Source organism: Labrus bergylta, chromosome 19 (genome assembly GCF_963930695.1).
Source record: "Labrus bergylta chromosome 19, fLabBer1.1, whole genome shotgun sequence".
NCBI classification, from domain to species: domain Eukaryota; kingdom Metazoa; phylum Chordata; class Actinopteri; order Labriformes; family Labridae; genus Labrus; species Labrus bergylta.
In genome coordinates, this window is record NC_089213.1 from 1,977,277 (window position 1) to 2,003,753 (window position 26,477).

Consider the following 26,477-nt stretch of genomic DNA (forward strand, 5'->3'; position numbering starts at 1 on the left):
TTTATTTATCTCTGCAGCTCAATATCATTTATTCATTCCACTAAGTTATTGTATCCACTAGGGGGCAGGCTTTTCTTAAAAAAAAAAAAACAGAACATACTGCCACCGTTAAAGTGTGTAATTGTGAAATCCTGTAGGCCATAGTTAAATCATAAAACAAGATTGCAAAATACAGAGTTTTGAATAGCACTTTCAGCTATATGGTTTATACTTTGATTTTCATTCAGTTATTGGAGTTTTTATAATAATGAGTATTATTCAATTAATTTATCATTAAAAACTTTTCAGTTTATCTGTTGACAAAGCAGTAAAAAAGAAATGGCATTTACCTCCTGAAGTTAAAACATACTCTGAAATGTTAGTGCAAATCAGCAGTTTTTTCATTTCAAGTGTGCAAACTCAGTTTTTGTTGTTTAAGCTTTTGTTTTAGGGTTATGGCATGAACCCTAAACACAACACACAGGGGTTTAAAAATAGATAAGATGCAGCTTTAAGATAACAGAATGCATGCTCGTGCTCATGATAATAATCATGCTGTTTCCTCTTTCCAACACTGATAAAAGAGTACAATTTCTGCCTGTGCTGTGTGAACAATATTATAATTTGGTCTCCTCTTGTGTAAAGCTGCAAAGTTAGCAGTAAATGATAACTCTGCTCAGAGTTAGTTTCTTAACATTCAAGGGAGTGAGAATGAGACAGTAGATGAAAGCAAAGAGGAGCATGTTCTGACAGGTGAAGTCTGATCTTCCTGATGTTGTTTAGGGCAAATCGACCTTCTTATTTTTAATGTACTATTAGTTTAACCTTTCTCTTTATAATGTGTTTAAACAGCTGTATGCCTAAAATTCCCCACTATTATTCCCTATGTTATCACCGTGTGAATTAGCTGCATTGAATTAAATCCTGCATTGCCCCACAAATATCCTCAGACTTCATGAGTTAATGAAAAGTTCTGTGAAAAGTTTGACATAATGCCACTGAAAACAAACAGAAATGCTGAGGACTTTAGCATATATTTTCATTAATCATGAAACATTTTCCTCAAGAGAAGCCAGACTTAAACTCACAAAAATCCAACTGAGATCAAAGGTGTCACTTTTAATAAAGGCTTGAGGCTTTCTTAATTGGCCTCTGCATACACACAGTATTAAAAAAAAATTGGCTGAACTAATCATAGTGTTGTGTGAGCTGAGAACCAACAACCACATTCCTGCAGTCATGAGGCCGGCTGATCTGAGTCACACGCTTAGAGAAAGAACAAGAGAGAGAGAGAGAGAAGGAAGGAGAGAAACCAAGAGAAGGAGAAGTAGGAGGGAAACTGCTGAGTCTCATCTGAGCGTGAAAGTAACATACGCCACAGTCTGAGGGTGCAGTAGCAGCTCTGCATTAAATCAATCTATCACCATACATGTGGACATCTGGAAACAAATACTAGACGACAGAGGATTATAATGATCACACTTTTGTTGACATGATGGACTTTCATCTAAAATACAGGTAAGACGTGCTCGATGATGTTTTGTTTTGTTTTCAAGGAGTGACAGCAAACATTTAAAGGTATATGTGCAGATTCTTGGACAACTGTTACCATTAACTTTTATCTCATTTTATTTGGGTGATCTGCCTGACAAAATAAAAGGAGGTGATAGATACCTTCTGAAAATATTTTCAGTAGCAGCAAAAAAAGCGATCACCCGTAAATGGTTACAGACTGATCCGCCCACAGTAGATAACTGGTTCGAAATTATGAAAGGGATTCATGAGATGGAAAGACTGACTTTCTTATTGAGAGTAAGAAAGGACTTGGTCAAAATGGAGACAATATTTGACAGATCAATAGATAAGGTGCTAGGTGGTTTGCCCCACTCATTCTGACAACTTTATGTCGTTTGCCTCCCTTTCACTGATTTATTTTTTATTTTATTCTTCATTTTATTTGATCATGTCAATTATGAGAAGCTATTTAAAGACCCCTTGTGAACTGCACTACTTAGGTTATGACCTAAAATTGAACATGTCTAAATGTTGGCAGTCATTCTGATGTTATGTTGTTGATGTTTTTTCTGTTGAAAAAACAATAAAAAAAATGTAGTAGCAAAAAAAGAAAAAGTGCAGAATTAAAAAGAAGAAACATGACAATGATGCAACGTTGAACTTTCCAACTTTTTGAGAAAAATCATCCCAGAACACTTAAAATTGACTTAAAATGATGAATATGAATCGCTCTTCGACCTGACACAACCCGCTGAATATATAAAAGTAACTTTCAACACACATGGGTTTAAAAATAGATAAGATGAAGCTTTAAGATAACAGAATGTATGTTCAGTTTTTCACCACGCTCATGATAATAATCATGCTGTTTCCTCTTTCCAACACTGAACAAAAAGTACCATTTCTGCCTGTGCTGTGTGAACAATATTATGATTTGGTCTCCTCTTGTGTAAAGCTGCAAAGTTAGCAGTAAATGATAACTCTGCCCAGAGTTAGTTTGACTTTCTTAACATTCAAGGGAGTGAGAATGAGACAGTAGATGAAAGCAGAGAGGAGTAACGCCAAAAGAGCGAGGCTGAGAAAGAGGTAAAGAGTTGACTTTACAGCTGCAGCAGTGTTTTCACACTTCAGTGGTGAAATGTGGCAGCGTCACAGACGGGCAGGCGAGAGAGTGGGGGTAGAAGGACATCTACAGAGAGCTGGTTGTGCCTCTAATCGGCATTTATTTTTATTTCATTTTTATCACCTTCCTTTCATTATGTCACAGACACAAGAGCCGTTAAAAACATCACAGGATGTGGTCTGTGAAGGGTCCCTGTTCTGGTGCAGTGCATCGGTTTAAGCTGCCTCTTATCTTCCATGAACAGAGCATGCATACGCCGCTGTGATAACAAATAGCATTCTGGACATTTTAAGTATAAGCAGCTATAAAGACAAAAAAAAATACATTTGGTCCTCTAACTATGGGGGTCATAATCTTTGACAGCAGATGAGATCAGCTCTTTTTCATTACAGTAAAAGGCAACAGCCCTGAAATCCAGTGCATGAGGATAAGTCTATTACATACATTCATACATAATGCAGTACTCTACTGTTCCATTAAGCAGTACAGTGTATATGTAAACTCACATTTGAAAGGACATATCCAATGATACAATCAATACAAAATGTTTTACAACAACGAGAATCTGAAAGGAAGATTCCCTTCATGATTAATAACTCTATTATTGTTGTTGTTTTACTGTGAAAGGAATCAGCTTATGGAACAATCTCAACAGAGAAACTAAAGAATCTAAATCAAACATGATATTTAAAAGAAACATTAGGAAATATGTCAGTGAGATGTACTGTTCTGTTTCGTGATGCTGTATTGTGATATGCTTTGTACGGTGTAAAATGAATTGGTCAGGAGGATCTACGATGGGGATGCCAGTGGCTGTGTTTGCCTGCAGCCAATTTATTTTTATTTTTATTGTTTTTGAATTAAGTGTTTTGTTTTGTTTTAATTGATTTTTTGTGAAAGAGGGGCAGATATTATAAGATTAGTCTTCTTTCTGCTCCTTTTCATTAAAAATTTGAGATTTTATGTTTGTTTTCTTAACTTTATTGTTTGTTTGAATGAAATAAAATTTACAAATAAAAAAATATATATATTATTGTTTTTTATGAAGTGTGTTTTGCTGCTCACACTTTTTCACCTTTGGTTACTTAATAACTTGATGCATATACCTTTTACATGTCATGGAGGGTGCTATTCTTTTCTTCAGCATCTGAGCAGGAAGGCTCTGGTTTGGTCGAGCCTTATCGTCTTTCTATAGTCACTTAAAAATAATCAGGGATTGTAATCAGTGATAAAAAAAAAAAAAAGCTGTGGCTTATCTAGAGGATGTGCAGAAATAGATTCCAGTCGTCTAGTTAAAGCCTGACATGTTTAACTGTTGTATCAGATCAGGAATGTGGCTGCAAACCCTTACATGACCGGGACAACAGTGAAAGGCCTTCTCTTCATTGGTGCCATTCATCATGGATGGATTATAACAGTGGATGTTACACAACACGCCATGTAGAAGTGAAGTGAGTATGTTTATGTACAACTGATTCATCAGGGTTAAGACTGCTGTAGTCACACTTGTTATATATTGGAGCTGTACTTATATCTACCCTTTCATTGTATAAGTTTTTACTATTTAAACCACAACGACATTTTTTAAACTCTGACTAACTTTTTAAACTTTTTACCTACTGCATTTAATAAACATCCTCTTGTCTTTACCTTTTTTCAAACAAATTCTACACTAGCTAGCCATTAGGCAACTTTTAGCATAGTATTTTAGTGTTTATTCACAACTTAGGCTTTATATGTGATTGTTCACACTTAAATGTAATATAAATTAAGTATCTCCTCTGAAAATAACTCTGTGAGTCATGACTGTCTACAATGGGTGTAACACCCGAATCCCACTGTCTGTGATACTTTCAGAGTTTTCAGAGTCCTATCTTCACTTTGTTTACATCGCCCGGACGGCCGGCTGACTCCTCCCCTCGTGTATAAAAGTTGTTTAATTGAGGGACTAGAGAAAAGAAGAATAACATATTGTACTCACTGCTTAACTGTGTTTCTAGATCACGCTCATTTCAGGTAAATTTACATGCAGTGTGAAGATACCAGCATAATAAAGATCGCTAGCATTAGCATGCTAACACAACAATGCAGCGCCAGTTGTTTTGGTTTCATGCTGGTGCTCAAGGGCGACATCTGCTGGATCAAAAAATCGCATATAAAGCCTTTAAAGTTTACTATTTAAACCACAAAGACATTTTTAACTTTGACTAACTTTTTAAACTTTTTATCTACTGCGTTTAATAAACATCCTCTTTTCTTCACCTTTTTTCAAACAAATTCTATGCTAGCTAGCTAGCCATTAGCCAACTTTTAGCATTAGTATTTTAGTGTTTATTCACGACTTTAAGCTTAAATAAAATATTTATCTATTACAACAAGCTAAGCTATCTCACTGTAAAGCCATCTATTCTCTTGTAGACAGTTTTTCCCATAATTTAAAAGCTAACAGTACATAATAAGTGTTTACCCAATCCCTGTAGCTAACTTACTTTTAATACGAAGTAAGCCGTTTCACAGTTAAGTCATTCGCCAGGTTTTAGCCAGCCATCAACTCTTTATCCTTTTGTTTATGTTATAACTACTAGGATATATCAACTGTTATAATTAGCTAATTTTCTGTAGATTATCCATAAGCCTACTTTAAGCATAGTATGAATACTTTTGGCTAACTGTTTATCCATTAGCTTACATCTATTAACAGCCAATAGCGAACTTTTTCCAATGCACTAACTAACTTTTAATCCATTACTTTGTTTCTAACATTGAGCGGTTTATCCATTAGTTTATAAGCTTTTTCAAATCTTCTCTATTAAGTACCGTCTGGCATACTGAGATTTGACACTTCTAGATCAATAAACATGATGATTGTATATTCTGCCTTTTTTTAAACTAAAATAATTCCTTCTCTTATAATTAATTTGTCGGTTTCCTTCATCAATCATCTTCTCAAACTGCTGACTTTTGGTCATGTTTTTATGATTCAGTGGTTTGTAATATAATGCTGAGTGATGCATAATTTCAGTCACATGGATCCGCTTTCATGCTGACTTTGTTTCCTCGTTCTGAGGATGATGACAGATATCAGCAGGAGGAACTTATACAATTCCATTTTTTGTTGATTCATACCAAGAAATGTCTGTAGCCGACTTTAACATTAGCTATCTAAGTGTTCTCTGTTATTCTCGGACATAAAAGATGATTGATTTCTCTGTAGGACGTGGTGACTTCTGAGATGATGGAGGAGAAGAACGGAGATGATCATGCGATGGAGGAGGATGAGGAGGATGTGCAAAACAATCCAAAATGGTCCAATGGTAACGGCTACTTCTATATTCTTATTTATTTGGTCACAAAAATGCAAACAAAAAATCAGGATGGGAAAGGATCTTCTGAGATGCAAATAAATTAACTCCTTAATTTAAGTTATTCCCTCTTCAGCTTTGAGATTGGAGCATTGGTTAAAAAAGGAAGATGTTTCCAGGAAGTGAAATGTCTCCAACAAAGACTCAGAGAATACTTGCACACATCCTATCAAGTACTTTGAGTACATTTGGTTTTATTTTATAGACATTCCTCCCAATAGAGCTTACAACAAATCTCTGTAATATAAAAATCAGGATTAAATGTGTATTTCAAGATGTTGCTTGTCTGCGCAGCTCGACTTTGTACAGTCTGGCTGACCTCAGGTCAGAGTGATATGTGAAGTTATTTATATTTGACCAGTCTGCTTTTGTGTTGACTTTACTTCCTTTTTCATTGTCACAGTTTCACATGTCAACAAACGTTCAACAGTTTTTTGCTCTTTTTTTTCCTCGATTTCTGTAGTTCTTTTTGAAAATCACAGAAACTATTTTAAAAGATGTAGAAGTGGTTACAGCTTTTTCTCTCTCTCTCTCTCTCTCTCTCTCTCTCTCTCTCTCTCACACACACACACACACACACACACACACACACACACACACACATTCATACTCTCTCTCCCTCTCTTTCTCTCTCTCTCTCTCACACAAACACATTCATACTCTCTCTCTCTCTCTTTCTCTCTCTCTTTCTCTCTTTCTCTTTCTCTCCCTCTAATTCTCTCTCCCTCTCTCTTTCTCTCTCGCTCTCTCTCTCTCTCTCTCTTTCTCTCTCTCTCTCTCACACACTCACACACACACATACACACACACACACACACACAAACACACATTCATACTCTCTCCCTCTCTCTCTCTCTCTCTCTCCCTCTCCCCCCCCCCCCCCCCCCTCTCTCTCTCTCTCTCAGGTCAGTGTGTTCTTGCAGTGCCGACCTCTTCAACCCTAAACCCCAGTTTTGATCTTCACTGTGTCGGGCCAAACTGGAGGATGATGGCTTCGAGGTCAGCGAACACATCCACGAATGTGGCACTGAATATTGATTTATATCTTTATCATAAGTTTTTATATAACTTAAGGCTTTATGTCCTGTGATCTTAGATTCCGGTCAGAGACATGGAGATTCCTCTGAACACAGCTCTGAACGCTTCTCCTGTCAGGAGATATTTGATTTTTCACTCTGCGCTTTTCCACTTTATATTTGCACCGGTACGTTATTATTTAACACTCCCCATGTCCTTCTATCTCTGTGTCTCTGCTTTCTTTTCACTCTCTTACCACTTTTCCATCAGTGTCATACTCTCTCTGCTCGCTTTCACCAGATCCTGTATTTGGTGATTTGGTGCGCCGTGTTCTCCACCCTCCGACATCTTCATCACTGTGAGTGATTACTGGGTCCTCTGCCTCTCTGTCAGCCTGGTCGCCATCTTCATCACCACAGCCGTCATCTTCATCCTCCACCTCAGCAACAAGGACGTAAGAAGAACTATCAGGCTTCTATATACATCCATATTACAGGAATACATATTTAAAAATGTATGTGTGTGTGTCTGTGTGTGTTTCAGATCAACATGAACTTGGACGTTCGGTTGATTCAGGTGAATGAGAGGATGGTGAAACACAAGCTGCTGGTTGCCGTGGCCGACTGGGTGCAGAACTGCAAAGGAAACATGAAGGTATGTGGTTTGGTGGTTTGCTCTGGATCACGAAACATCCTGACAGAACAACAAAATGAATTTAGAACATGCAGATACTGATGCTCCCTGTTTGTCTGCAGCTGTACTTTGTGTATTGGGACTTGTCCTGCTGTCTAAGGGAACTGACTGAAACTTTAGAGGAGCACAACTTTGTGACAAATGACACCCAGGTGAGTGAGACGAGTACATCTGTCGCTGTGTTTGTTCTCCTGCTGCTACATCGATTTGTCTTCTGCTTCCATGTTTGTCCTCCCCGGAGATCAATAGAAACATAATTCCAGATGCTATTTTAAGGACATTTATTTCTGGACTTCACTCAACTGTTTAGTGTGAAGGGAGGTAAAGTGGTCCGATTTTATGTCACACTTTCACCAGAAAAAACTGAAGAAGAGAATGTCTCATCTCGTCCTGGTGACGGAGGTCAACGATGAGGTCAGTGGGTCAGATATCGAGCAGGATTTAGATGAACAGAGGCCTCTGCTAGGAGACGAGGCGATGAGCTGCAGTACCTCATCCAGCCAGCGGGAGGACACCAAAGTTACCACCAGCTACAGCCTGCTCCCTGATGTCTCTCTGCCTGCTCAGGTAAACACACATGAAGACTTCTTAGTTTCTATACAAATTAAAATAGTTTGTATTTACTCATTTTTTAAATTAAATGATTTAAACCATTTTTACCAACTTTAAAAAAAAAACATTTTAAATATATTTCTATAATTTAAACCTTAATACTGTTATTTTTAATTCAATAAAAGTGTGTTGTGAGATCTTGATTTACAGTATAGGTATGTTTTCAGCCAGTGTTTGGCTCACATTTGAAAGTCCATATGAATGAATTCACATGAATATGAACAGACTAAAGTCACTTTAAGTTTTTTTTCTTCTAAGTAGCATAAGGCACTTACTGTATGTCGTTCATATTCTCACTAATGCTGGACATAAAACGCTTCTGAGAAGTTAAGCTTTTGCGCTGAAAGTTTTGCATGAGCTAGTTCATAAATCTGTTTGATGCAGTCTCTGTTCTGATTGGATATTGAAAAGACAGACAGATTGTTATTTAAGGAATGCTGATACCAAAATTAATCCAATTATCAACTCCACTCTCTACACTCTCAGAGCCTGTAAATGAACTCTTTTGCTCCGGTTACTTACACTTACACAATATCAGCTTCAGAGCCGATCTTGCTCTCTTTGGTCTTTGGGTTGAAGTAGGTTTCTTTAACTTGTTTGTTTTTATGTTATTGTTGCAGGCTAAGGCCTACCAGCTTCTCATGACCTACAGTGCAGCGTATGTGAAGCTGCTGGTGTCTGAGAGGCTGTCAGGACCGTCACATCACCGCCTGCGTCCCCGGAGAAATCACTGCAGCACCGCCCCGCTCTGCCTCTGTCAGTACATCAAGAAGAAGATCCTTCAGTGACAGAGACAACCGGGGTCAAACCAGGAAGCCGCTGCACTGAGCTGATGGACTTTTAATCTGCAGCCTTTGCTCATTATCACATAAACTGACGGAGCTGTTTTTCCTCTGGAGGAGACACTTGGTTTATGTTACATCTTTGGGGACATTTTGACCAAACAAAGGACCTGTTTGGAGCTTCACACTCTTCATTTCAGTGTTTCACTGTTCCTACAGCAGCCAGGCCGCTGCACTTCTGTTCTCATGCCAGCTCTGTGTTTGCACCACCTGGACCCTCGTCCATTTGGTCCCAACAAACTCTGTCACCCTGCCAAACTGGAAACATGCTGAGGTCTATTCCAGCTGCTGTAAAACAATATTTGTACATTTTGCACACATGACAATCACAGCCTTAATTACTGCTCTTTAAATTATTCTCACAAATATTTATTATTCATTGTAATGACTTTTATTTTTCAGTCGATTCTTCTGTGTTTATCTTTGTACCAAACAAGTTCTGTGCTTTTCTTGATTATGTCCTTTATGTTTACTCCACATAATACGACCCCTCCACTTCATTTGAGAGGAAAATGTGAAAACCTTTTTTTACTCCAGTACAGCTGTGTGACAGCTGCTGTTACTTTTCAGATAAATATTTTCCATTAAAAACATGATTGTATAATTTAATTTACTATCTTTATGTTGTTAAAGATGAAACAGTGATATCAAAATATGTTTTAGTTACGACCTTGTTTGATTTGCACTTGTTCCCAGAAGCACTTCAATACATGTCTGCACCCGAGATCAACATTTAACAGAAAATGAATTTTACAAATATATATATGCGTGTGCATGTGTGTGTGTTTGTGTGGGTATAGTGTGTGTGTGTGTGTGTGTGTGTGTGTGTGTGTGTGTGCGTGTGCGTGTATGTATGCATGCGTGTGTGTGTGTGTGCGTGTGTGCGTGTATGTATGCATATGTGTGTGTGTATGTATGCGTGTTTGTGTGTGGGTATAGTGTGTGTGTGTGTGTGTGTGTGTGTGTGTGTGTGTGTGGGTATAGTGTGTGTGTGTGTGTGTGTGTGTGCATGTGTGTGTGTGTGGGTATAGTATGTGTGTGTGTGTGTGTGTGTGGGTATAGTGTGTGTGTGTTTGTGTGTGGGTATAGTGTGTGTGTGTGTGTGTGTGTGTGTGTGTGTGTGTGTGTGTGTGTGTGTGTGGGTATAGTGTGTGTGTGTGTGTGTGTGTGTGGGTATAGTGTGTGTGTGTGTGTGTGTGTGTGTGGGTATAGTGTGTGTGTGTTTGTGTGTGGGTATAGTGTGTGTGTGTGTGTGTGTGGGTATAGTGTGTGTGTGTGTGTGTGTGTGTGGGTATAGTGTGTGTGTGTTTGTGTGTGGGTATAGTGTGTGTGTGTGTGTGTGTGTGGGTATAGTGTGTGTGTGTTTGTGTGTGGGTATAGTGTGTGTGTGTGTGTGTGTGTGTGTGTGTGTGTGTGCATGTGTGTGTGTGTGGGTATAGTGTGTGTGTGTGTGTGTGTGTGTGTGTGTGTGTGTGTGTGTGTGTGTGGGTATAGTGTGTGTGTGTGTGTGTGTGTGTGTGTGTGTGTGTGTGTGGGTATAGTGTGTGTGTGTGGGTATAGTGTGTGTGTGTGTGTGTGTATAGTGTGTAAAATGTATTCATTACATTTTAAACCTTAAAGGTAAAAGTATTTATTTTTCAGATACATCATGGTATGAGAGTTTTATATCAGGTGAAGCAGTGTTCATGTAAATCCTAATTTTCCAGTTGCTGGAGGTACTTCATATACATTTCTGAAATGATTGATCAATAAACTGATATTGTTTTATTTTTTAAAGTCTACATTTAAAAGGAAAAACTAATTAAACATGTCTGACAGATGTGGAGTAAAGATTACATTTCTAGCTGTTAATTAATTATAAATGATAGAAATCCAGAGTACAACAACATGTTCACTTTAATACTGTATTTAAGTGAATATACTTTCCATCACTTAAATTAGAACTTAAGATATAAAAGTTTTTTGTCATGTATATTTTTTTCGTTCTTGTACTTGTATTTTTCATTTTTTTAAGTAAAGGATGTAAATTCTTCGTCCACCATTGTTTGGGGTTCGTGTAGACAAAGACAGCCGAAGCATGAAGCGAAAAGAAGAGCTTCCCCTCGATGCAGGCGTGTAATGATGCTGAAAGGAGGGCTGACACCATTCACTGGCTTTAGGTTTTCCTGCTATTTAATCTCAAATGTCAGCGGCAGAGCAGAGCCATGTGTGTTTGTTCTCACACCTCTGGTTTTATGTTTGCAGGACTCTGAGTTTTATTTCCCTCATGATACAGCCATCAGTGATCAGTCCAGACGCTGCGGCCGAGATGACAGTCCAGCGAGGAAGCTGCATGATGACACAAACACATGCAGAGACACAGCCAGCGTGGGCGACCCGGGGCGACTCTGGGACCGTGTGATGGAGGAGAGAGGCGTGCAGTGTGAGGCCAAGTCAAATGATCTCAGAGATGCTGCTTCTCCTCAGGAGGCTAAATGACCATCTGTGATCCTGCACACACACAGGCTGGCTGAGCTCCAACCACGCTTCTCCCTCAACCTCTTTTTCTATGGGCCTGATTTAAAATGTATTGTATATAGAGGCTAACATGATCTTTTTTAATATCCTACTTTTAATAATAATTTCATTTAATTTATCAAATGACAGAGTGGAAACGACGTGGCTGTGAAAGAGGTTAGTTATTACAAGTAAACCTGCAGCTATTCTACATTAATGACAGCTCTATCATACAGACAAAGCTTAATGCAGTGCTGTCACAACTTTACTGTATGGTTACCTCCAACCGATAAAAACATCACTTTTATACAAAGGCATTTTCAACCAGAGCTGCCACTGCAAACAGACACTGTTAGCAGTTAGCATTTAGCAGCTGAAGACCCCTAAGAAGTATGTAGGGACCAAACACAGAGTTATAAGACAGTTAAGATTTTACTATAATTTTCCAAGTAGATTGAAACCAGGTTAAAGTATACTCTGCTCAGATAGGGAACAATTATATTCAACCTTCATGGGACAAAAAAAACTAACAATGAAGCAAGTAAATAACTTCCTGTTGTGTCAAACAAAGAAATCAAATCTGTTCTGTGAGGCTAAACTCAAGTTTAAAAGTCTTTATATGTGATTTTTCGCACTTAAATGTAATATAAATCCCACTGTCTGTGATGCTTTCAGAGTTTTCAGAGTCCTATCTTCACTTTGTTTACATCGCCGGGACGGCCGGCTGACTCCTCCCCTCGAGTATAAAAGTTGTTTAATTGAGGGACTAGAGAAAAGAAGAATAACATACTGTACTCACTGCTTAACTGTGTTTCTAGATCACGCTCATTTCAGGTAAATTTACATGCAGTGTGAAGATACCAGCATAATAAAGATCGCTAGCATTAGCATGCTAACACAACAATGCAGCGCAAGTTGTTTTGGTTCCATGCTGGTGCTGAAGGGCGACATCTGCTGGATCAAAAAATCGCATATAAAGCATTTAAGCTGTTCTTTGACCTCATAGATAACGTCATCAGGCTAACATGCTCATGTTAGCTTCAATGTGGTTAACCCTTTGATGTATCTAACAATTTGTTTAATGACTTGGATTGCATGAAAGAAGGCAAACATTTTCCAAAAGCATTTAATTAGCATTCTAACGTTAAAGAATGAGTCATTATTATTTGATATACTCCCTTTAAATGTGGTTGTATATATCATGTTTATGTGAATAGTCATTTAAATGCTCTTATCTTTTTGTATTTAAACCTCAGCCTAGGAATTCTTTTTTAAGCCCCAAGCTTATTTATTGGGATATTGGTTTGCGGACATTTTCAAAAATGGCAGAGTCCATAGAAGTTTGCCGAAGCTTGCATCTTATTCCACAAGCTTATAACATTTTATTAAATTGTAATTCTACAAATATATTTTCTTACAATTAAGGTAACTGAGTAGAGCACAACTTTGAGCTAAATGTAAGCAGACTCACATAACCCCATTGACGATGTTTGCAGGATGTTGACTTTAAGGTAAGATTCATGTAAAGCAAGCCTTCAAAATACATCCACCAGTTAACTGTTCACAATCTTAATTTAACGTTCATGAATTAGCACAAAACATGTAGCTGAGATCTCTTTATGCTGATGACTTTTGAGATTCCTTTCAATACCACATAGTGGCGCAGAGGGGAAGGTCAGGGGAACCTAAAAGACATAATGGCATATCCTTTGGGTAAACGTTGTAGTATGTCTACATTAGGGTGGATAAGAAGGCATCATCTTTGTCTTTGTTTCTGTGCTCTAAACACTTGCCGTCATCGTGTAGACAAAATCGGCTGTGAAACCAAAAATGTCACATGATAAAAAACACATGATAGTGAGAGATAGTGTAGATCTGACAGAGAGAGGAAAAAGAGAGACAGAGTGAGAAAAAAACCGGGGCAACTATAAATAGCACCTTAGTGATGGGGGGAGAGCGGAAAGGCCACAGAGAGACTGAGAGGATGTGGGAGAGACTGAGAGGCTGCCTTCACTAATGCATCAACAAAAAATTATTCTTTTATTCGTCGCTCAAACAACTGAAGTCAGAAACAACCAATGCATGTGCAACACAGCCATGAAAATCAGCCTATTATAAAGATAAACCCCAAAGAGAACCACATGTACACAGGTTTTTTTTTTTTTTTTTGGCTCTTTGAACAAGCATCCAATCATCGCATGTACAGGCTCATAAATAAAAAACAAAACGTAAAAAAAAAAAGAAATAAAAAGGGAAATGATGAATAAATCTGTCAGCTGTTCAGGTAAACAGCTGCGGTTCATGTCACAGAGAGGTCCCAATAGAAAGCACACAGGGAGCCTATAGCGTCATATTAACTAGATATTAACTACAATAATAATACTAAACAGCACTGTGCTTCATTAACTCTTTAAACACTGAAATATCAACGTGTCATCAGAAGGACACGGCCTGTATTTATCAAACTGATAAAAGTACATTTTTTGGGTTAAGTGTTGGATAGAAGTAAAACATCTTTGACTTTTCATCCTCATCTTAAATAAATGATTCAGCCTGCTTATTTATTTGTACTTGCAAAGACACAGATGAGAAGATTAAGACTACTCTCATATGTGTACGCTAGGCTAATCTAGCTACAGTCTGAAGCTAGTTAGTTTAGCTCTGCAATTTTTGAAAAAAAAGGGATAGCCTACTTTGTCCAAAAGTAACAACAACCACCTGTCACACCCTGATGAGATTTCTTTTAAGCCCAAAGAGGAAACACAAGAATTGAATGGTGCTAGGTGGGCTATAGATTTGATTAGGGGTTAGTCTTTGTCTTAGCTAAAAGGAGACAATATCTTTTTAAATTTAAAAAAGTTGCTTGTAGATTCAAATCTATTTATTGAAACTCTATTTTAGTGTTTAGATGGAGTAGTAAAATCTAATCGTAGCATTTTCGGGACATTATGAAGAGATTTTACCAAATATTATCATCTGATATGAATTATAAATTCAGAATAATAACTCAGGGTAAAGTGCTTTTAGACATAGACATTAGATTTATATATATTTTTGAGCCTCTTATATGAGCTGTTATCTCTGATGGTAGGAGACGCTCCTCCGTTCTCCAGCTTGTTCTTTGTGTCCAGCTTTAACATCATACATCTTTTTTTTTGTCTATATTTATATTTTCATACTCTTTAAATATCTCAAATATTGTTTAATTTAAGTTAATTTACATATTTCAGACCATAATATTTTCTTTAAATGAAAATCATCAACAATTTGTACAGAAAAAAACTCATCGCCCAGCATAACGACTAACTGTAAATGTATAATAAGTAAATGACAATTGATAAATACAGGCCAGGATGTGTCCACTGTACCTTATATTATACGTAAGTGATCATCAATAGCAATAAATAATAATAATGACTTTGATAATAACATAAACTACAGAATAAACTGTATTTATACTGTCTCTTTTTGTGTTCATTGTCCACAAACAATATATTTTTTCAATATCTCTCTATTATTCTTAAAAAAAAACAACAGAGCAAAAGAGAAAGGGGAAGAGGGAGGTATTAATAGGTCCAATAACTCATGTGGGGAGACAAAAAGAGAGAGAATGGGAACCAGGGGACAGATTTCAGATAGCAGAAAGTGCTACAATACTGTATAGGCATTATTATTTTCTCTCTCTCTCTCTTTCTCTCTTCTATTGGAAACATTCATTTTCTGTTCTCCCGTAACCCCAGAAACACCAAATAATATTCACGCTGTATTGTCACGGCTCATACAAACAGTAGCACACCTACTGCTCAGAGCTAAACGCTACATCATGGAAACTCACATGGAGTGAACCCCGTCTGACGCTTTGTGTACACAACAGTGAAAAAGGCTCTGAGCCGTCACGCAGCCTTGATATTTAAGACAAATGGAAACAAAGTGAGGGATCACATGCAGGGTTATGATACCTCATTAGTCTAACGTTGCACAAAAGTTTCATATACAGTGTCTGATTGAATAAATAGCTAAGAGATGTGCAACACAAAAAATAGGCCAATACACTACTTTGAAAATACTTGCAAAAAACAAATATTCGCAAATATTAAATTCAAATACTTATCATCTAAATTGTCTCCTTGATATTCTTGTTATTACAGCAGCCGTTTTTAAACGTTTTGAAAAATACTATTTCACACAACATTTTTTTTTTTTTAGACATTTTTAAGGAAATATTCCCACCAGCAGCTGGGAGAAAAGCTTTTTTTTTTTTTTTTTTTTTTGCACCAGACGCCCAATAGCTTAAATTCATATTTAGCATGCACTATAAGAACTATGAATGTAAGCAGCTGCATCATCTCATGTGGTCACTACAAAGTGCAAAATCAACATCTTCAGATATCAAATTTAAGCCAATTGCAAAGTGTCAGATAGCTGCAAGAAAAATGATTGATATACTGTAAATTATAGCAGACAACGTCAGTGCATGGGTAGATATTGAATAAATTAATAAATAAGAGTTTTAAATAAATGAAAAAAAAACCCAAATAATTCACAAACATCCAATCTCAAATAAATAATCTTGTTTGGTTACATTAGACGCTTCGTCCATCCAGTCTCGATTTGGTGTGTAAGAATGTGTATTGAGCAGCGCCTCTAACCCGGGCAATCAGCACTAACACCTGATCAACACTTGTCACTAAGCATGGCACTTTTTAAAAATGTTTTTAAAGAAGATGTATAATTTTAAGACTAAATGTGCATTTAACTACTCAAAAAAAATACATCTGTGTGGGCGCATTTAGCAGATGTTGTTGTAACACACAGCCACCTATCCTCTGATCTGGTGAAATAATCAAAACTTATTATAATCAGCATCAAATTAATTGTTAATGTGTGGAGCATTGTTTCCCTCTTGCAGCTCATATTTGAGTGCAAAGGGAAATTCTGGACCTCATTAAACAGCTCTTGTATTTGGTGTTTCATCATATACGCTGTGTTTGGTTGTTGGTGTGTGTTGTGTGACAGCAGGTTAACTCAGAGCTGTGTGTGTGTGTGTGTGTGTAGTTGGTCACAGAGGGCAGGAAACGCCTTAGCAGTTTGTGTTGCATTTGTCAGTGCTCCTACGGTATATCCTCAAAAACGATCGAGAGTAGTTGGCTATGTGCCGTGATTTCCCCCGTCTGCGTTGGAGTTACGGCTCCCATTCGTCGTCGTGGTGCTGCGAGGCGATGATGACAACCACGGTGAGTATGGTGCACAGCACGATGGAGGCGATGCCGACAGCCAGGCTGATGAAGGAGAAGTTGCGCGCCTCACGGGAGGCTATCTCCGCCGTCACCATGTCCCCTCTGGCTATCGCTGTGCGCACCTGAGTGATGCAGGAGTGAGGGGGATTGGTGTGAGAGAGGGAGAGAGAGAGAGAGAGAGAGAGAGAGAGAGAGAGAGAGGAGAAAATTAGATGTTATGTAACAAGAAGATGCACGAGTGGGAGCAGTGGGGAGAGTCTAAAACACAATGAATGGATCGATTTCTCTGCAGCACAGGCCCGATGTGCAGAAAGAGGCCACTCCGCACAGCATTAACACACACAACACACACACAACACACACACACAACACACACACACACACAGCTCAGACCGGTGGGTCCATGCCTTGTCAGCTCAACTCAGCTCAAAGCCAGCTGAGCGAGCCCCAGAGGAAAAAAATCCATTCCATCCCCGTTGCAGCGACAATGGTGCAGTTACGTAATGTGGTATGTTGCGAGCATGTTGGTCAGCGCAGTCTGATGTCACAGCGGCAAACAGGCATGAGAGCCTCGAGACTGAGCCTTTAACATGTCTGGCATCACGCTCGACTTCACCTGTGTGTTAAAGAAATTGCATTTTTAAAAGGGCTTGTAAAAGAGCAGCTTGTGTAGGTGAAATGTCAGCGCAGCTTAACAATGAGTGCACGCTCAATTATCTCCAAATGTGAAGGAAAAACCTGACTTCTGCTGTGCCAGTTTTCTGATGTAATTGAAATTTTTCCTGATCAAGAAAAATATTAAAGTCGTGAAGATAGAGTGAAAAATACATTTAAAAAAATCCTTGCTTTGTTCAACCAGAGAATTCATTCTGAATAGGAAAAGGAAGCAAACTTTCAAAGCACTGCATGAAAAGTGCACAAAGCAAACATTTGCTACATAGAAATCCTGAAATGAGTTAGCTTCTTAAATTAAAAGACATTGACAGTGTGTTTCACAGGGTAATGAAAACCTGAGCTGAGTTTGTGTGAGCGATCCCAGAAGCCACTCTGAGTGGATGTTTGTGCACTTTACTCGACGTAACCTGAGCAGAAAGCAGCATGAGAACAACAAGCTAGAGGAAATGATTCAGAAATGTGGGTACCTAAGTGTTGGGCCACAGAACAATATAACTGCTGCCTCTTTGGAGTAAGAACGAGCTGTAAAGTAAAATCTCTTTAGTTATTTCATTTTGATATGAATGTTTTAACCACCTTTTTTTTTCTGTAGCACTTTAAGATTTTTTTGCTAAAAAAGTAAAGTGCAAATTAAATGTATTATTATTATATAATAATACATTTAATTTGGGGGCTATTTTTACCTTTTTTTTACAAAACTGTTGGGGTCATGGCAGCACTAGAGAAAAGGTAAAGGGTTAAACAAGTAATTTTCCTCTCCAGGGATCCATAAATGTCTGTGCAAAATATCCTTGCAATCCATCCATAAGTTGTTGAAATATTATAAAGAATTAACGCCCACTGGATTTTAAAAATGTATCTTCCTTACGTGCACTCTGTGAGAAGTTACACACACTAAGATTTTTTTTTCTCATAGTCCACTGCACAGCTCCTACATTACACCTTTTGTACATTTTGTGTTTTTTATTTTTATATTTTATATTCTACATTTTTAAATTGTATTTTATATATTGTAATATCTTCTTATACTGTATTATTTAAGTTGTTGCTAGTTCTGCTTTATTTCCTTGTTAAGTGTTTAGCACCAATACACCAAGTCAAATTCCTTGTATGTGTAAATGTAGTTGCCAATAAACCCAGATTCTGATTCTGATTCTGATTCTGAGTCTGATTCTGAGTCTGAACAAATCCATACATTAATGACCACTCCATCAGGATTTCAGACCAGAGGTATATAAACTAACTGCAGGCTGGAATTTCCTTCTGAAAGGGAAGATCATTTCTAAAGATGAAATGAGGGGTAAAGTCACCTTTGGGTTCATTTACACCACAAAGTCACAAAGTGAAGGCGACATTATGTAAATGGAGCTCAAAAGATGAAAAGATGTCTTGAAGAGTGATTAACCTGCACGGCTTTGATGATGGCGATGATGCCTGTGGGCCAGAAGCAGCAGACGGTGGTGAGCACGGCGATGGGCAGGTAGTCGTGAGGCGGCCGGCGGTCCATCAGGGTGATGGTGGGGGGCATCTGCATGGGATGAATCTGACCCGCTGGGATCCCTGGGTGGCCTCCCGCGGCGGGCATGTAGGGCTGACCCTGAGCGAAGAGAGAGAGAGAGAGAAGAGGACAGGAAGTGAGAACAACAGCTTCCAAAGGACTACCCTCTCACAGAATACTCAAGAACAAGGGAACACGATAGAAAAAGGAGGATTATAAGTGGCAGGAAAAGAGAAAGATTTATTTGCGAGATTGGCGCTGGCAAGGTGAGCATGCTGCTGTGAAGATTTGTTCTTGGTTAACATTTATTTATAATTCAGCTGTTAAAGACGGCAGCAGAAAAAAAGAGACACTTCAAGTTTTTCAGTGACTCACAGTCACATTTTGGGGCCAAATGTCACAACTTCTGGTTAACTTCTGTGTTATGGATAGATAGATAGATAGATAGATAGATAGATAGATAGATAGATAGATAGATAGATAGATAGATAGATAGATAGATAGACAGATAGATAGATAGATAGATAGATAGATAGATAGATACTTTATTGATCCTGAGGGAAATTCAAAGCATCCAGCAGCAGGTTACCAAGACATGACATGAAACATTTGTTAAAAATTAACCACAAAACTGACCCCCCCCCCCATACATATATATTAACCTGAGAAAAAGATTTAAAGAATACCCTGAGATGAGTCAAAAAATTTTAGCGAAGTCAGTGTAAACATTAAAGGTGCGATTTAAATAATTGAGGTTATCATGAAAGTGTCCGACAAGAGGCTGACAGCTGTGCAGATGAAACATGGATGAACAGTTTCATCCTCTCATGTGTAAGCGTACACAGCTTAACTTAAAAAAAACAACAACTTTGTATAAGAAAAGTCATAAATAAATAGGATGAACAAATTGGTAATACACAATGATGTTTGTGAAACTGTGACCTGTGTTAAAACATTAGTTTTTTAAAATGTCTATGCATTTAAAATTGACAGGCAAAAATAAAGATGTGACAAGAAATGAGAGGAACAGGAATGTCCAGCTCCATATTCAACCCGTTGATATTTTTTGAGAGTCTTGGAGAGGTCAAACTTTCATGAAAGAAAAAAGAAAATGTGACCCTGTGTTGCACTATTGTTTTTACTCTTTCCTTCACAACCCCGTCAGATTTTAAAACACCAATAAGGACTCGGTTTGAAACCTCTGATTGACTGCAAAAGGAAAAAATACAAAAACATATCTTTGTCAATTCAGGAGCACAACTCAAAGATTCAATAAGCAAATGTAAACCACTTTGCATTACACTCTTTGTAAAAAATCTGTTGTACAAATACCTTTTCCTGCTACATGACAGAAAACTATGAAGCAATGCATCTGTGGACCAAAAGCTTGATGCACTGACATACAATATTTTAAATGAAAATGTATGGAAGCCTGTCTTAAAACAACAAATGCAATTTAGCAATTGAGTAAAATGTGAAACTTGATTTGTTTGACATTTCATATGATTTGATATTGGATATTTTTTGCTTAAATCTGTCTATAAAAATGCTCCAAACAAGTAAATAACACGACATCAACCTGTGAAAGGCATCAAGTAATGTCAGATTAACATGCAGAAGCTCTTCTTTAAAGGAAGTAACAACTATGTCTATATCCTTCTTTTAGTTCGGATCAAATAACGTACTTCTTTCCAAGAAACATCCTCAAAAAGTGAAAGGAAACATCATTGAATTAAACGTATTAAATCCCTCAAATCTGTAATTGTGAAAAGATAAAACTAAAGCACTCTCATCTGTACAATAAATTAAAATAGAGTCTGGTGTAATCCTGCCGCAGACTGATGTCAGCCCTGTGAAATCTTTGTTTGTCTCTGACTCACCGATGCCATGGGGTAGACGGGTACGTAGGCTGTGCAGGGCTGCAGCTGCAGTGGGTAACCAGGATGGAGGTATCCTACAGGCGGGTGAGGCATGGTGCCTCCGGGTCCCTGCGTCTGGACCGTGTAGCCCTGCGGAGCTCCCTGAGGTCCCATCGGGCCGCAGTGGAACTGGGTCTCTTGGAGGTATCCCTCCGATCCTGGAGGCGGTGGAGGAGGAGGGTAGTTGGGTTGGGTGCCCGGCGCTGGCTGCATGTTGGGGTGTTGTTGAGGGTGTTGGGGGTGTTGTTGGGGGTGTTGTTGGGGGTGTTGTTGGGGATGTTGGGGGACGTTGGGGTCTTGTGGGCCGGGGAGGTACGGAGGAGGCTGCATGGTCTGACGGCCGGACTCATCAAGACCTGAGAGAAAAGAAAAAGGAAGAGAAAGAAGAGGAAGGACAGATTTAAAAAAAAAAGAAAAAAAAAAGAAGAATGTAGGAAGAAATCACAAATAGAAAAAGCAGAGGAAGAACAGAGGGCACGTTATCTAACTCAACACTGGTCGACTACATCCTGTCCGCATGTTGAATGTGCTTATTTCACCGATGGAAAAGACGAAAAACAATTAAGACAAACCACATCTTCTCACCAAGACTTCAAAGAGAGAGAAAACCCTGCGCTGCCTGAGTGCTAATGAAGACTGAGATTGACATTTTCACCAGAAGAACCGAGACCTTTCTCTCCCTGTCTGCTTTCAAAAAGATGTAATTAGCGGTTCAGAAATGTGACATTTCAGAGACGGAGAACTTCATGTGATGGACTGTCAGAAGCACACAGTGGCTGGAAGGCTGTTTTACTCATGTACAGTATGTATGACCTCTGGAAATGTAAATATGCATGTGTGATATCATGGTTTAGAGTCTAATGAAGCATCCACAAAATCTGAGTGACAAAACATTTTCATCACACAAAAAAAACCTGGATAAAAATCTAATTTTGCTGTTTGAAGCATTTTTTAAGACTGGAGGAATGCCAAACTCCTTTTCAGAGTCACATGTGACACTTGGGTTAGTGTGGCTTCAAAAGTTTGAGTCGTCAAACTAATAATCAGATTAGGAAACAGACCCCTTGTTATCATAAAATATTGTTTTCAAACTGGTGTGTGAGTAACTAAAATACTTTGCTATGTCATAGTCAGCTAGCATTAACTTGTTCCTGTGTATTTTGCTGTTGTATGTTCATCCTCTATAAGATTTGGTTTCAACATTTTTTGTATGTTTTAAATTTGTCAATAAAGACGAAAAAAAATGATTAGCTTGCATACATCGTCGACGTTAGCTGAAATATGCTACGCTAGATGGTTACTCTATCGTGTTAGATAGTTATATGTTTTACGAACTTGATGCTATCTGCCTATGTTCAACATCCACTGGTTTAAAACCATCATTAACCGCACACATTAAACCCAGCTCACAGCAGACTCTTCGCCCGCTGAAAACACAAACGCTTGATGTAGCTGCTTCTTCCTTTTTCTTTCCATGAAAGCTAACATTTGCAATAATTATCAAACTTAACCATTCCCAATGTAACCCCCTTATCAGTAATGTTTAGACTAACTCAAAGCAAATATGAAATATTGTCCATTCAAACTAGTTTCTCATATTTTTTAGATGCAAATAATTACAAACTGAACGACAAAAATTGAAGGCTATTGGGGATTCGGCTTCCAGTAGTTTGGTGTGATAATGGAGATTTCCTTTTTGCTGACTTTGGCGGCACTTGAGGTGATGAGGGGTAAAAATGTATGTTTCCACGCTGACAGTCTCTCTGCCTAAACACACACTTGTTTCTGTTTCTTTTAAATACACCGTTGATGAAGAAGTGGGAGAAACTTGGGGTTAAGGGTCATGTGCAGGAGCTGGAGACGGAGCTGCTGAACTTTCCGGTTGAGAGACCACCGACTCTACCACTGAGCCACAGCCGCCTCTAATGAGTGGCTTACTCTAGCCTAATGGCTACGAGTAATCCAATGGGGGCAATTACAGGATAAGTAAGTCAATTTATGATGCTTAGTTGTTCATCTGAAGTGCTCAGATTGTTTTTCTTAGTGTCTAACAACACTTTGGAAATCATCCCAGAGTGTTGGAGATTCTAGTTTGAAGATTAGACCTGGAAACCAAGAATTTGGTGCAAGAGTGATAAAGTCCAGATGACACATCAGTCTGATTTGGACATCTTAATATTTCATGCTCTCACTTCTGCTCCCCTGGTGTTTAGTTAACAAAAGAATGGAGTGATGGGGTGTCATGTTTTCACAGCAGGTAGGAGGTCAAGGTTTGTTGATGTATTTTGACAGGGACATGATGAGGGAGGGGAGAAGGAGGAGAAGGAGGAGGAGGAGAGAGGGAGGGAAGGAGGGAGGAGGAAGCGGAGTGAGTGATGAGGGATGACGACTTGTGCTCGGGGACCATGGCTTTACGTAACAGACCCCAAACTCTGTCACAGGCAGGAAGTGGACCAGAAACAGACGGAGGAGAGAAAGAGGAGCGAGCGAGAGAGAGAGGGACTGGTACTGGTAAAAAAAAGAAAAAAGAAAAAGGTCATGATGTGACAAACATTAGAGACGCAAGACGTGTGGGTTTCTTAATTTTAATGTGTGAGAAATCCAAAGTCTGGAGAAAGAAGCTCAGGATTTTTGTGTTTTTTAACTCAAAATATCTTAACATAAAATGTCTGAAACATGGCTGTTAACAACGTTTTTAAAACACCCAGAAAAGAAAACCACATTGACACAAGCAATAAAAGGCTATAGTGCTGTGGTACCTTATTTACTGCAAAGTTTGGATGGTTCAGGAAGTCTCTGAGTCTCATTAATAAGTAAATCACTTAGAAATCTTTATTTATTTTTAAGGATATCACACTGCACCTTTCTGGAAATATGCTAATGTTAGTATGCTAGTGGTTTTTCTAATTTAGTGCAGTTGTTTTGAACCCAAAATGTGCTTTTCAGTCTTATCCTACACAAGTGAATCTAAGAGCGATGCTCGACTTTACCTTCTATAATCAACATTATGAGTCCTCCACATTTCATCATTATAGTTGCTGATGTTTATTTTAGAATTATCAGTTGTTCCTGCTAATAAAACATGCACTGTAACCATTATAGTTTAGTTTTTTATTTTATTATTGTGTCATGCATGGCACCATAAATTAAAAACCTTCCCTGATCAGAGTGCACTAGGTAAACTATATTCATTCTCAAGAAACAAAAAGAGAAAGCAAGAAGTCAAACTAATCAAACAGAATATCCTGTCCTCTTACAAGATTTTGAAACAAAATGAGCAAAGTTTAAACACATCAAACTTAAAGTTTCTGCACATCTGTCCGCTCCAATATTTCTGATTTTACTTCATGAAACAATAATTCTCAGATCATCAGATTTTGTACAATGCAAAAGAAAATGGGACTCCGTTCCAACTTCGTCCAACTCACACATCTCACAAAGTCTGTTTTCTACTGGAATGTTTTTGAATCGAGCAACTTCAACGGCCAGAGGGAGAATATCAGATCTTAACTGTGCGACCGAGGATCTTTGGCCTCTAGATAAACAACACGTTACAGATAACTCAGGCATAAAATGATTTTTGATCTGTATATACTGTATGTCCTTAGTTTTGACTTGGACAGAACGTTTTCAAACCAGTTTTCTTCATACTTAATCAAGAGCTTCAAAATGGCATAACTGGCATTGTGAATCTGTATCAATTGTTGTTGTTGTTGTTTCTGCAGATAGCTGTTCAACATGAGTCTGGTTCTGCTCGAGGTTTTCAGCCTCTTAAAGGCAGCTGTAACTTAAATGTTGCTCATAGTGCTGTGCTCGTGGTGGATTAATATTCAGTCTTCATAAATAATACAACTAAGAGTAAGTATAGACCTGCTCCGTGTCTTCAGAGAACATTTGTTATGAATTGGCGCAACACAAATACAAATTGATTGATTGATTGACATTGGGAATGGATCTAAGGGATGTTGTGTCCATTTCGTTTGTCAAACTGATTGAGAGCTTTTCTGTGACTGTCCTGTAATTGCTAAAATTATTTTATTTTATCAGTAAGTAGGCCTTCATGCCTAAGGACAATTACATTTAGCAAATTTCAGCATAATACATGGAGGAGTGTTGCTGATAGGTTGATAAAGTGTTAAATAAAAAACATCATTCTTGTCTATTATAGCTGACTCTAATTAGACCTTTTTCAAAATCATGTCACAGAGCTTTGCTGTATTTACACAGACCAATCCCCATTTAGTGCTTTATACTTATAGCCATTACAATGAAAGCAATGTTTTATACTTTATAAGATTGGTAGTGTTTAATCATTCTCATAGCCACATCACAGTTTTATCTCAAACTGCATTGTGTGGCTCACTGTGTCCTTTACAGTTTCTTTAACAACTTAATGTGTCTCATTATGACCTTAAAGCTGCGTCATCAACATTTCTCCCTCTACCATCGTGAAGGAATTAAAGAGTAAACCCAAAACACTGTGGTAGTGAAATGTAAGAGCAGCAGCAGCAGCAGCAGCAGACGCGCAGAGGACACCCACACTCCTGTCTACAGTGAGGAGAGATGTAGGCCTACGTAGGCCAGTGCGTAATGATAATAATGACACATAGACAGAAAAGGAAAATGAGCATTAGGCCATCATAAAGTTGACCTTAGACAGGTTATACGTCATTGTGCTGGTGTAGTTTAAAGGCATTTCATTCAGAAATAAAGACAAACAGGCGACTTTAGATCCAAATATAACAACACAAAGTCTCATATTACCACTTAAAACCGTCTGATATAATATGGGGCCCTAAATGGGGGCTTTTCACCCCCCTCCCCTCAACACCCTCCTTCAGCTGCACCCACACAGCGGTGCATCATCCTACAGAAACAGCGGTGTGTGCACATCACCAGCGGATGGAGATGCTGCTGATGACGCGGACAAGAAGATATCCAAATCCTGATGTGTTACCGTGGATCAAAGACATTTGGAAGAAATGATCACATCTCAATCAGAAGTGGCAGAACTAAGCTTCACAATGATGCACGTTTAAGAAAAAGCCCCCTTACCGTGTTTTTCCGACGACATGCCTCCCGATCTTCTGTCCTCCTCCTCTGATCGGATGTGTTGTGATTAAAAATAAAAACGCTCCGATCTTGTGCACGTTGATGCAGAGTTTTTTTTTATTCCTCCAAAACCAATCCTCAAGATGTCTTCATCTTGAGAAAAAAAAAACCGCCCCCGATTCAATGGCAACTTTAAAATAAACCTAATTATCCTTCCAGCGCGCAGGGCTGCTTGTGCTTCTCCTCTCTCTCCTCTCTCTCTCTCTCTCTCTCTGTGTGGCTGCGAGTCTAATAAGGTTTCTCCACTAACGCGTCGCCGTACATTGAATTAATCAGACACAAAGCTATCGTTGTCTTAAAGCGACAGCCCGGACTGATAGAAAATGCACAGTGCACTGTGCTGGAACATCCCATTATTGTCTACAGCTCAACAAAAGAAGAAAAAAAATGTGGATTT

General features: G+C 38.4%; 2 protein-coding genes across 2 annotated transcripts; one reads left to right on the plus strand and one right to left on the minus strand.

Moving 5' to 3' along the window:
- The first annotated feature begins 1,186 nt into the window (after positions 1-1,186).
- On the plus strand, positions 1,187-13,880 carry tmem268 (transmembrane protein 268). Its single transcript, XM_020658797.3, is given in 12 exon segments — positions 1,187-1,497; positions 3,942-4,068; positions 5,832-5,931; positions 6,885-6,935; positions 6,938-6,978; positions 7,076-7,183; positions 7,297-7,341; positions 7,343-7,450; positions 7,540-7,650; positions 7,752-7,841; positions 8,047-8,256; positions 8,922-13,880. Coding segments are annotated over 11 exon segments (1,062 nt in total). The 5' UTR covers positions 1,187-1,497; positions 3,942-4,038; the 3' UTR covers positions 9,090-13,880.
- Positions 13,657-26,411, minus strand: prrt1 (proline-rich transmembrane protein 1). Its single transcript, XM_020658798.3, has 4 exons — positions 26,024-26,411; positions 20,930-21,324; positions 18,957-19,148; positions 13,657-16,998 (listed from the first exon to the last, which is right to left on the minus strand). The coding sequence occupies exons 1-4, from the start codon at positions 26,040-26,042 to the stop codon at positions 16,822-16,824; spliced, it is 783 nt and encodes a 260-aa protein (XP_020514454.2). The 5' UTR covers positions 26,043-26,411; the 3' UTR covers positions 13,657-16,821.
- Between the last annotated feature and the right edge of the window lie 66 nt (positions 26,412-26,477).

Bases quoted from the DNA above. Each gene is read 5' to 3' on its own strand.
- prrt1 (XM_020658798.3), bottom strand. The intron at 19,149-20,929 runs GTGAGTCAGAGA...CTCTTCGCTCAG, and splicing joins CCGTCTACCCCATGGCATCG to GGTCAGCCCTACATGCCCGC. The intron at 16,999-18,956 runs GTTAATCACTCT...TGCATCACTCAG, and splicing joins CCATCATCAAAGCCGTGCAG to GTGCGCACAGCGATAGCCAG.